The sequence below is a fragment of the Notolepis coatsorum genome (genome assembly GCF_963971535.1).
Source record: "Notolepis coatsorum genome assembly, chromosome: 6".
Classification (NCBI taxonomy): domain Eukaryota; kingdom Metazoa; phylum Chordata; class Actinopteri; order Aulopiformes; family Paralepididae; genus Notolepis; species Notolepis coatsorum.
Window position 1 is genome coordinate 79,963,795 of NC_140170.1, and position 12,123 is coordinate 79,975,917.

Consider the following 12,123-nt stretch of genomic DNA (forward strand, 5'->3'; position numbering starts at 1 on the left):
GTGTGTGTGTGTGTGTGTGTGTGTGTGTGTGTGTGTGTGTGTGTGTGTGTGTGTGTGTGTGTGTGTGTACTGTAGATATTTCTGCCAATATATTCTGGTTTTGTTGACTAAAGCTGATATGAAATCAGAGGAACAAATGTTACCATAGAAATATAGTCAGTGCATGTGTCTAAGAACAGATACCACTGTAAGGAATACTAAATATTGTTATCCTGTGAACCTTTAATTTTTTTTATAAAAATTATCTTAATATTGTGGCAACATGCAGTAAAATAACATTTTAACATTACTTACTTACATTTTGATGCTGTTGGAATATGCAGGTAATAATGTTACTCCCCTTACCACATACATATGTCACTTACTAAGTGAATATTTTTAGGCTTTCCTATTGTTACCACTTGATGTATGATCATGTCTCTGTGCAAAGAACTTCACTAAATTGTTCATCTTTGAAAAGGAAGTTGTGTAGTAAAATATTTGTGCAATATTTGAGTGAGTCCATGATCTTTTGATGCACAACTTATTCGACTAACCTAAGATGCATAACTGGTAAACATTCACAGGCATTCAAATACGTTTTTCAAATAAAAACATATTAAGTTAAATTAAATAATTGAATCCCATTTCACCCCAGGCAGGAAAACATGCACATCCTGTTTTATTTCCAATCTTTTGACCTAGTCAAAATATATTTACTTTTTAATAGTTTTTAGTCTGTTTCTGTTCATGCTAGAGACACACTTCCTTTATACTCCAACCCAGTAACTGCATAATACCATATACTAAATATTGATATTGTAAACCATGATTTGTGAACATCAGAAACAACATGTTTGAGGAATATGTGTAATATTAAAGTATTTAATTGATTGGTTTCAAAGAGGGAAAAAAGGAAAAGGCAACTGAAGTTGACCCTGTTTTGCTACAAAGTGTTAAAGCCCCTCCATCCGGCATTAAGATGAATTAACAACTAGGCTTAAACTTGAGATTTATTCTTAATCCTGCTGTAATCCAATTTGTGAGTTCCAACGGAAAGGTATAAAACTCACATCTTAGAGATGGCATACAGTGGATATACGCTGTACTCTGACCTCCAGACTAACAGTACGCGGTCTGATAATACATTGAAGCAAGATGGAGAACGGCACACAAGGCAGTAACTTCTACATTCCCATGAACAACAGGACTGGGGTTGTGAGGAGTCCTTATGAATACCCACAGTATTACCTGGCAGATCCCATGGTGTTCTATTTCCAGGCTTTCTACATGTTTCTCCTCATCATTTTTGGCGGCCCCATCAATGGTCTGACATTGGTGGTCACAGCTCAGAACAAGAAGCTCCGGCAACCTCTTAACTTCATTCTTGTCAACTTGGCCGTCGCTGGATTGGTCATGGTCGTTGGTGGATTCACCGTTACCTTCGTAACTGCGCTACAAGGCTACTTCATTTTTGGACCAGTGGGCTGTGCCATTGAGGGAGGACTGGCTACATTAGGAGGTATGACATGAGAACATGTATCACTGCTGTAAATGGATATTGTGTATTATAATGGTAAAATGTTAGTACTTTAATGCTCAAGATCAAAATGTCTCACTAAACACTTCATTTCAATTACAGGTCAAGTTTCTCTGTGGTCATTGGTAGTGCTGGCTGTTGAGAGATATATTGTTGTCTGCAAACCCATGGGCAGCTTCAAGTTCAGTAACACTCATGCTGGAGCTGGAGTCGCTGTCACCTGGGTCATGGCTGCAGCTTGTGCTTTCCCTCCATTCGTAGGCTGGTCCAGGTACTTTACGCATCACATGTAAAACAAGTTATGCATGAAACAAACATGTTAAAGATTAGTTACAGCTGACTGTAACAGGACATACTCGAATGAACCCTTGCTTCCCCAGAGCTCGACCAGTGTTCACCATGCAGTACATATGTGATTTGCTAATAATTACGCTTTATTGTTCCCATGTCTTTTTCTCCAACAGGTACATTCCAGAGGGAATTCAGACCTCATGTGGACCAGACTACTACACCATGGCCCCAGGATTCAACAATGAATCATATGTCATGTACATGTTCTCCTGCCACTTCTGTTTCCCCGTCTTCACCATCTTGTTCACTTATGGAAGCCTTGTCCTGACAGTCAAAGCGGTAGGTTCCTTATTTAGACTTTCCACCTATTAGTCCTTCCCACTGGGCAGTCTCAGTGCTGGCCTTAGACCATACACTGAAATGTAAAATATGGGGGAGTCAAAACAGTAGATTACTTATTTAGATGATCCTCCTATTAGTTAGTCCAAAAGACATTTGATAGTTAATCGCAAGTTGCTTTTGGATAGACTGTCCTCTATACGGTTTGATGACGCTGCCTGTAATTGGTTTAAGGATTAATCATCCAGTAGAACCTATACTGTGTATACAGTAGATGCTAGGGGCTTATGATTCCAGGTCTTGGGAAACTGCAGATGGTGCGCCACAGGGTTCCATTTGAGAACCAACATAATTTACACTATATGATATTGGTGCAAACTACTTTTATGCTGATGATACCATGCTCAATGCCTGTGTCTCATCTGTGGAACAAGCCATAAAAACTTCAAAATGTATTTGACTCTGTTCAGAGCTTGATAGCATGAACCTCAGCGCTTTAGGCTCACCCAGTTAAACTCCTAGCTGTCAGGTGAAGAGAATCGACTGGTGACTCCACATTTACTGTATCAGAGGAGGCATGTGGTAGTCTACACCCTCCCCAGACTGGTGGTAGGGCAGGGCAACGACCTTGAAGGGAATTGGCATAACGACTAAATTGGGGATATGGGAGCAAAATAAAAAAATGCCAAAAAAAACGAACAAAAAGAAAAACATATAAAAAATAAAATGAAATTGAGGATTAAACAGGGATTTCTCTACAGCAATAGAGCATACTTTTCTTTTGAGGAATACATTTGTACAATCAACTCTGATGTCAGCTTTAGATTATATACTTCATATGCATGTAGCTCCTACAATTCTGAAATGGCTTGATATGGTTAACTACAGTACTTTAAGGTTGATTAGTGGTGATACATTTAGAACACATCCTTCTAATCTACGTTATCTGAAGGTTGGTGTGCCGTCGCTCTCTGTAAGAGGTGAGCAACATTGCCTCTTGTTTGTGTACAAAGCAGTCCTTCATAAATTACCCTTTTTTTTTAGATTTATTTTTGACGTTTTTATCGCTTTATTGCTACTGGGCAGTCCAGTAGAGAGAGACAGAGGAGGAATGGGAGACAGAGTGGGGGGAAGACATTCGGCAAATAACGACGTGTCGCGGCTGAGCGCGCTATGTGGTTCGCCACTGGGGCGCCCCATAAATTACCCTTTTATATAAGTATACCGTACTTTTAGCACTATAAGCCGCACCTGACTATAAGCCGCAGCAGCTAAATTGAATGATGTGTACATATATAAGCCGCACTGGACTATAAGCCGCATGTGTTTTAATGTTTAATTACCATATGTAAGGAGTGGACCCTGCAGCTTAATTTGACTCAACACGGGAAACCTCAACCGGCCCGGACGCGTGTACCTGTTCCGCAACAGTAAGTGACTTCCGGGGTAGGCCTGATTGGCCCCGACAGGCACGTGACGCGGCAAACTCAGGACGCGCAACGAGGCTGCTGAGAGCTGTCGTGCGGAAATAGGCTGTCTATTGCCATTCTCTAACACAAACTCTAACCTTAACCAGCTCCTTAACAGCGCCTAAACTTAACCGTTCTAACCTTAACCAACTCCGAAACAATGCCTAACCTTAACCTTAACCTTAACCATGCCTAACCTTAACCATAGAAAGAATATTGTCATTCTCTAAGACAAACTCTAACCTTAACCAGCTCCTTAACAGCGCCTAAACTTAACCGTTCTAACCTTAACCAACTCCGAAACAATGCCTAACCTTAACCTTAACCTTAACCATGCCTAACCTTAACCGGCGAAAGAATACACGTTAAAAAAAAAATCACGTTAAAAAATAAAGATTTGATGGGATTCGAACTCACCAACAACGGACCACAGGATCGCAGGACCGCTGCTCTGCCAGGTGAGCTATAGCGCCGAATGAGAGTCATGGCGTATTTGGACGGTTACGTAATTTCGTAAGCTCTGCCGCTCGGCTCCGCGGAGCGTGCCACGCGGCAGAGAAAGTTGCGCGTCACGTGCCTGTCGGGGCCAATCAGGCCTACCCCGGAAGTCACTTACTGTTGCGGAACAGTTACATGCGGCCCGGACACGGCAAGGATTGACAGATTGATTGCTCTTTCTCGATTCGGCATGGCCGTTCTTATATTGAGCTTTAAGTTCCCACCTCTACAGAGAATGACTCCCACATCTACAGAGAATGACTCCCACCTCTACAGAGAATGACTCCCATTGGGACACAATACTGTCGGACAAATAACAAGAATTAACTCATTTGTATTAAGTTTAGCAAATAAGGGAACAGATAAATAACATTTCAACGCAGTAAAAAAAGCAATATTTCGATTTTCGGGTTTTGTCCACATATAAGCCGCACTGTTATATAAGCCGCAGGGTCGAAAAATGGGGAAAAAAGCCGCGGCTTATAGTCCGAAAAGTACGGTAAGTCTTTATTTGTCATCAGATTAACACACACACACATGCGATGGGCAGCCCACAGGAACACACACAAACACACACACATGCACTGAGTCGCTGATGAAATGTTCTCTGCACCTCCCATCCTGTTACCCCCACCTGGGTAACTGGCAACACGGCAACCTGGTCCCCAAGCGGGAATCCAACCCACGACCTTCTAGCTGTGAGGTGACAGTGTTAACCACTACACCACCGTGCCGCCATTATTTGACATCTCTTGTAAAACACAGTACCTGGCTTGCTCACAGGAATATGTGACATTAGAAACTCCTTGTGTTAATAGAGCATTAGGGTAATTTGGTGATTGTAAACTTTGACTAGATAATTTGGTATCAACTGAGTGCACTTGTTTTTCATAATGCATTATGTTTTATGAAGTGTGAAATGTGTTTTTAGGGCCTCACTGAAAAAAGGGCTTAGTTCTCATTCAGATTTATCTGTATAAATGAAGGTGAAAACTAAATACAAAGAATAGTCCTTCCCACCGGGCAGTCTTAGAGCATGCACTCGCATGCTGTAAAGAGTATGTGTGAGGGTACAGTAGGATCACACTGGCTTTCCTGAGAGTTTTCTGTTCATTAAGTATACAGTATATTTGTACAATTGACCCTCTTGAGCAAATGGTGGCCTTGCTCAAACTATTGTTACTGAACTAGCACTTTTCACAACACTTCTAAATTCTTTATAGTTGCCATGACCCGACTTTGGGTCCCAAAACAGCCTATATTACACTGTAGCCTGTGAAATGTAGCCTGACTGTCTGTTCTGTTTTTAGGCCGCAGCTCAGCAACAGGAGTCAGAATCCACCCAGAAAGCTGAGAGGGAAGTCACACGTATGTGCATCTTGATGGTCTTTGGCTTCCTGACTGCTTGGACTCCATATGCCAGCTATGCTGCTTATATCTTCTTCAACAAGGGAGTTGCCTTCACTGCTGTGTCAATGGCCATCCCTGCCTTCTTCTCCAAGGCCTCAGCTGTGTTCAACCCAATCATCTATGTGCTGTTTAACAAACAGGTCAGTCAGTCAGACTGTAGTGGAAATCCAACTGAATTGCAACATTCACATATTACTATGCTATACTATTCAACTATACTATAATTGGCCATTCTTGCTCAAATAGAATAGAATAGACTTGTAATTGTCATTGCACACAAGTATACAACGAAATTTCAGGGGAGCTCCCACAGACCGTAGTACAATATATACATACATGAAACACATAACACTGTACATATAACAGAATGTTTTAAATAATAAAGTGCATGATGAGCGGTAACAGTGGTTATCAAGTCCAGGTAAGTGCATGGTGCACGTGAGGGGACAGTCAATGCGAGTTTAACAGTCTGACTGCTTGGGGGAAAAAGCTGTTCATAAGTCTTGAACTATTCGCATGTATGGACCGGTATCTCCTCCCTGAGGGAAGGAGCTGAAAAAGCCTTGGCATCTTGAAACAGATAATAGAACATATAACAAAACACATTGCTCTGTATCTGACTGCTGTTTCTTTCTTTTCAGTTCCGTAACTGCATGATGAGCACTGTTGGAATGGGTGGCATGGTTGATGATGAGAGCTCAACATCCAGTACCAGCAGCAAGACAGAAGTCTCCTCAGTTTCTCAAGGATAGAAGAATCTCAAGTGTCCTCTGTGTCTTAAGAATAAATATGTCCTCACACCTCTGGACATTTTCCCTCCTGACATCTACAGTACCTGATTCTGGACTGAAGAAAGTTATTTCACCAAATGGACATGAGCACAATATTTGATCTGCAATGAATGGGCATAGTCATTCCAGTATACACATCCAAACAGAATTTTGCTGTGTACATTTCTAAATGTACCACTTGTAACTGGTGTGACATTGCATTTGCTTTGGGATCAGAATGGCAGTGAATCGTATGTGAAGTGTGTAAGTGTGTTTGCTAATCCTCCAAACCACTGAGACACAACACTTTGACAACCAGTGACATAGTACACAATTATCAGGAGCAAGATCTAGCAAGCTGGATCATCTAAACATTTCTACACAAAGGTGTATTGCTTTGTTTTGTTTTTCAGAGGTGGTAACAAATGTTTTGATGTGATTCATTTAAGTATCAGATCTGATGCAAAATTAAACTGTATTTTTATGTCATTGAGGGACTAGCATATTTGCTGGTCCATGTCATAATTGTCTGTATATATTTTATAAATAACAAAAACCTCTAGGTATAGGTGAATAAATGCATACATGAAAAGTCTCATTTGTTATTGTATACATTGGTCCATTATATATAATAATAATCCCTTATATAATTATTACTGGTTGAAATTATATGGTAAGAGATATGGAACCTGTAGAAAGGATTTAATGAACTGGTGCCAAGAATCTCGTGTTTTTCCTCACCTTGCTCACCTTTTACTTTATTTGAATTCCTTAAGTCCACTGAAAGCAGACAAAGCTTGGCAGAGGGTCTTAGCAGCATTGCTAATACCTGACATTGAGCACCGACTCTGAATGAGGTAAACACCTTTAGGAAAGCCAATTTGAGGGGCCAAGGCTAGATACCATCATAGTGTTGTAAATGCTTTAGTTGAGGCTGATGAAAATACATTTATATCAACCGAATAATATCTTATATACTATTCATAACAAACAAAACACTGATCCAAATGTGCTCTAGAAGGGTTGACTTAAAGGAACACGTCAACATTTTGGGAAATTAGCTTATAGTCTTCTCCAGAGAGACAAGAAGATGGATACCAGTTTCCTCTCGTTCAGTAGTAAGCTATCTGGCTACACGTTAGCCCAGCTTAGCACAGTGAATGGAAGTGGACAGTGCCAATTAGCCTAGGCATTGTCCAACACCTCTCCCGAAGGCTACAGTAACTGGCACTGTCCGCTTCCATTCATTGTGCTAAGCTAGGCTAACGTGCATCCAGATAGCTTTCTACTATCCTCAAATGTTGGCGTGTTCCTTTAACCTGGAGGAATATAATGAACAACACAATGAATGAGCTAATGTATAATATATCCAATGTATATAGGGGTGTAACGGTATGTGTATTCGTCCCGCGACTTCACGGTATGGACGTCACGGTTCGGTACATCCAGCCATACGACGAATACGTCTCATACGACACTAAGTGAAAGTAGGGTTGCACATTTTACAAATTTATACTCAATATATTTACTTTACTTTACACTGATTTACTTTGTAATGTTGAATATTAAGCTTGTATTGCCAAATTTAGATGATGAATAAAACGTTGAAGCTTGTAAAGGCATGATGACAAGCGGACAGAACAAATGAACAACCGTGCACTCTGCACTGGGCTGGACTCTACACGCACACACCAACTTTCTCCCACGGACTGATCCGAGAAAAAAAGACAAACGCACTACATACTTTTCCCGGACTGATCATCTGAGCTCCTCTCCATTCGAGCTGCTGTGGTTACAACACCCCTACACCACACTACACCCTACAACACCCCTACACCACACTCCACCTTACAACACCCCTACACCACACTATGCCTTACAACACCTCTACAACACCCCTACACTCCACCTTACAATACCCCTACACCACACCTTACAACACCCCTACACTACACTACACCTTACAACACCCCTACACCAGTGGCGTAGCATGGGTAAAATTACCTAGGATCCCATGTCAGAATGTACAGTATATATATATATATTTTTACAACCTATGTTTTGATAATGCGTTATTAAATCTACAACCCGTTGCAATATGGGACCGTTATGCTATAAGGCCGATAGCGGCATAGTTTCACTAACAGAGGTAAAAGGTATATACATTTTATTTTTATTAATTTTTGCATACAGTCAAAGTATTCTTAAATAATAGCACTGCCCAAGGCTGGGCATACAGTCAACATATTCTTAAATAATAGCGCTGTCCGAGGCTGGGCATATGATACAGTCAACGTATTCTTAAATAATAGCGCTGCCCGAGGCTTAGTGGCAATGCACCTGTACAGTCGTACACCTGGCAGTAACAGGGAAAATGCATAAAACACCCCTGGAACCTGATAAACAAGCTTAAAGCCAGGTAAATTTTTCAAGCACGACATGCAGATTTGCAGTTTTGCCTTATTTGAATCGAACTCTATAAGCTTAGTACACACGTCACAAACTGCACGAGCACAGTGTGAGCAGACCCTTGCATGATGCAACACACTGAGTGAGAGACAGAGAGAGACCGAGAGAGAGAAAGAGAGAGAGCACGAGAGAGAGAGAGCGAGAGAGCGAGAGAGAGAGAGAGAGAGCGCGAGAGAGAGAGAGAGCAAGAAAGAGAGAGAGAGAGCAAGAGAGAGAGAGAGAGCAAGAGAGATCAAGAGAGAGAGACAGAGAGAGAGAGCAAGAGAGAGAGAGAGAAAGAGAGAGAGAGTGACAGAGTGAGAGAGAGAGAGAGAGAGAGAGAGAGAGAGAGATCCACGGCGGGAACAGAATAGATTGCATTAAAAACTCACAAAACGTCCAAGAGGAAGGAGACAACCGTGGAGATGACAAAGTTCACCAGTCCATATTGTCCCCCCTGTTGGGATGAACTTGGGAGTCTGTTCCTAGTTTATCTGCCACACGTTAGCACTCGATAACGTAGCTAACGCTAGTTAGCTGTCCCTGCCTTTAAGCCGACATGGCTAGCCTGACTGAACTTTCTAACACGCAACAACTTTCATCTTCAGTCCATCTGCCGAACGTCCTCTTCGTCTTGGCATAACCTAATCACTATACTTGGTATTGATAAGCTTACGGCACGCGGCATTATTTCTTCTGCTCCGATGCTGCACAGCGCTCCCGTGGATATCGCTGAATAGTCAGACCCCGTACCTGTAACCCCTCCCCTCGTTGAAACCAATAGTATATCTGCAGAGCCACAGAGCTCCAATAGTGTATCTGCAGAGCCGCAGAGCTCCAATAGTATATCTGCAGAGCCGCAGAGCCCGGAACAAGTCAGACACATTCTACAAACGTGTCTAATGTGAAATATATAAGCATGTAAGCAAAACTAGATTTTAGGTTAGGTTTTTATAAAAAAAAATATATATATATATATCGCAAGGCCCTGTGCGACCGCACTGTTCGCACGCCCCTTGAGGCGGCCCTGCCTATAATCATCAGTTTCAGTGAAGATGGAAGAAAACATCAAATAAACCGAGCTAAAGCACACAATTATATAGCCTCATTTTACGATAATCTTGCGGCGAAAATTAGAACACAACACAATATTATCATCTCACAGTGTGTGTGTGTTTTAAATTTAAAAAGAATCACTCACCCCATCCTATTTGTAGAGGAATGACATCCTTCTCTCTTTCATGTTGGCAAAACATGAATATAACTCGATCATAAAACAAAAGTAATGTTCAAAGCAAAATTGTTTCCGTCGCTTAGCCGAACCAGTTAGCCATTCTGTTCTTTTGTAATCGCCTGAACAATACACAGTTGTGGTGTCAGCCTTCCATTTTCTTTAATTTGTAATTGTTGTTCAAATCGTAAATCATTCACTATCAGATACTGTCTAGATCTTTGTCAACTTCCATTGTTCAACTAGCTAGAACGAAGCCTATGATGACGTTTAGCTTTTAATGTGATTTTATTGGTCTGAAGCCAAATCTCAGACCCCTCAGGGGGGGGCTTGGCTTCCATTGGCTGCCATGAATAATCACCACACTACACCTTACAACACCCCTAAACCACACTACACATGCATTGGGGCGATAGTGGCTCAGGAGGTACAGCGGTCATCTAGTAATCAGAAGGTTACTGTTTTGGATTCTAGCAGTGTGTTGAAAATGTCCTTGAGCAAGACACCTAACCCCTAACTGCTCCTGATGAGCAGGTTGGCACCTTGCAGTCCATTTACCACACACTCGCCTACACTACTGATACCACAGACTTTACACTTCCCACTTATATTTTTGAAAGATTATTGATTACATTTACAATAAATCTCCAATACATTTGAGGGTCAAAACCAGAGCAAAACTGTATTCTGAAAAGCATTGTGGGCGGAGCTCCCATTTGATTACATTACAACTAGTTTATCGCGTTAATTCGATTAATTAATTACACAGCAAATGAACGCGTTATGAAAATTAACTCAAAATTGATTAAAAGAAATTATACGTTTTTTTTTTCATTTAAATTATTATTTTCTTTTTTAAATATTTTTTTATCTCATTCATTCCATAAGAACGTAGAATACACATTTACAGACTTTTTTTTAATATGGCCATTTGCATGTTCTTGGTATCTGATTCTAGGGACATCTATGGATCTCAGGGAATGTATTCCCAGTGTCAGAAATACTGTGTCTGTTACTAGGCTTGAGTAAATTGCAATGAACCAAATGAGAATATCTATAAAACATTTTTATTTATATATAAATAAATAAATAAATAAATAAATAAATAACACCATGCTAAAATTGACCAGATCTGAAAAATCTAAGTAAATGAATAAATGGAAGATGATTAAACAGAAGGTTTTGTAGATACAGTACTGAATTCTGCCATCCGGACACATGCCATTTGAAATATGATTATAGAATATCAGGCCTAAAATGGTTATGCGATTAAAATGCGATTAATTAGATTAATTAATTACAAATCCTGTAATTAATTATATAATTTTTTTTAATCGCCTGACAGCGTGCGTGCGTGCGTTATGAAACGGAATTAAACACATTTTAGCTTCCCGGAAAATCACATTTAGAAGAATTTCACCAACTAAGTATTTCATTTCATTTTATTTTGTTTCGCACATGGTAGTGTATTACAGTACATTACAAATTCCCATAATTAATTTAGTTATTATTATCAAATATACCCATAAGCGAAAAGGAGCAGGAAGAAAAATAAATTCTTATTAATACCTGCCCCCTATCCAATTAAATAAAGTATTTGATGGTCGGCCCATACAACCATTATGAATGAATGAAAATGAATGAATGAAAAGTTTATTTTCCTCCAAACAAAATTAAAAATAAAAAATATGACGGAGATCATATAAATCGAACAGTGGTTCCGGGTAAGGGCAGAACAAAAGAAACAAATCCCACAGGAGGGAAGAAACCATCAGAGACTCTCATCCCTCTCACCCTCGCCGGGGGGGGGGGGGATGACACATCATCATTAGCTTCGGCTAACGGGAGAAGGGTTCTGGCTAGACAAGGCCTGAGCCACCATTGGACTGAATAACAGCAGAGACGATAGCAATGAAAATACAATCTGATAACATCTGGGCTGAGGCTTCTGTTTATAGCAATAAACAATGCTCTTTCAAGAAAGGTATGCTGTCAAGGTGTCGAATTCTTACGAAGGTGGTGAAACATTATGGTGGCGGATTGCACAGCGGGGAATGATAAGGGTTTTATCAGCCAGTATGAGGAGACGTCGGGGGAATCAAATACACAACGCAGAGTCAGTGGACGTAAATGAGAACACAAACCAAA

General features: G+C 40.6%; 1 protein-coding gene across 1 annotated transcript; it reads left to right on the forward strand.

Annotated features, from left to right (window-relative positions):
* Window positions 1-1,137: 1,137 nt before the first annotated feature.
* On the forward strand, window positions 1,138-6,278 carry LOC311229578 (green-sensitive opsin-like; the record flags this gene model as incomplete). Its single annotated transcript, XM_084315654.1, has 5 exons — window positions 1,138-1,501; window positions 1,622-1,790; window positions 1,984-2,149; window positions 5,427-5,666; window positions 6,168-6,278. The coding sequence occupies 5 exons, from the start codon at window positions 1,138-1,140 to the stop codon at window positions 6,276-6,278; spliced, it is 1,050 nt and encodes a 349-aa protein (XP_084171780.1).
* Between the last annotated feature and the right edge of the window lie 5,845 nt (window positions 6,279-12,123).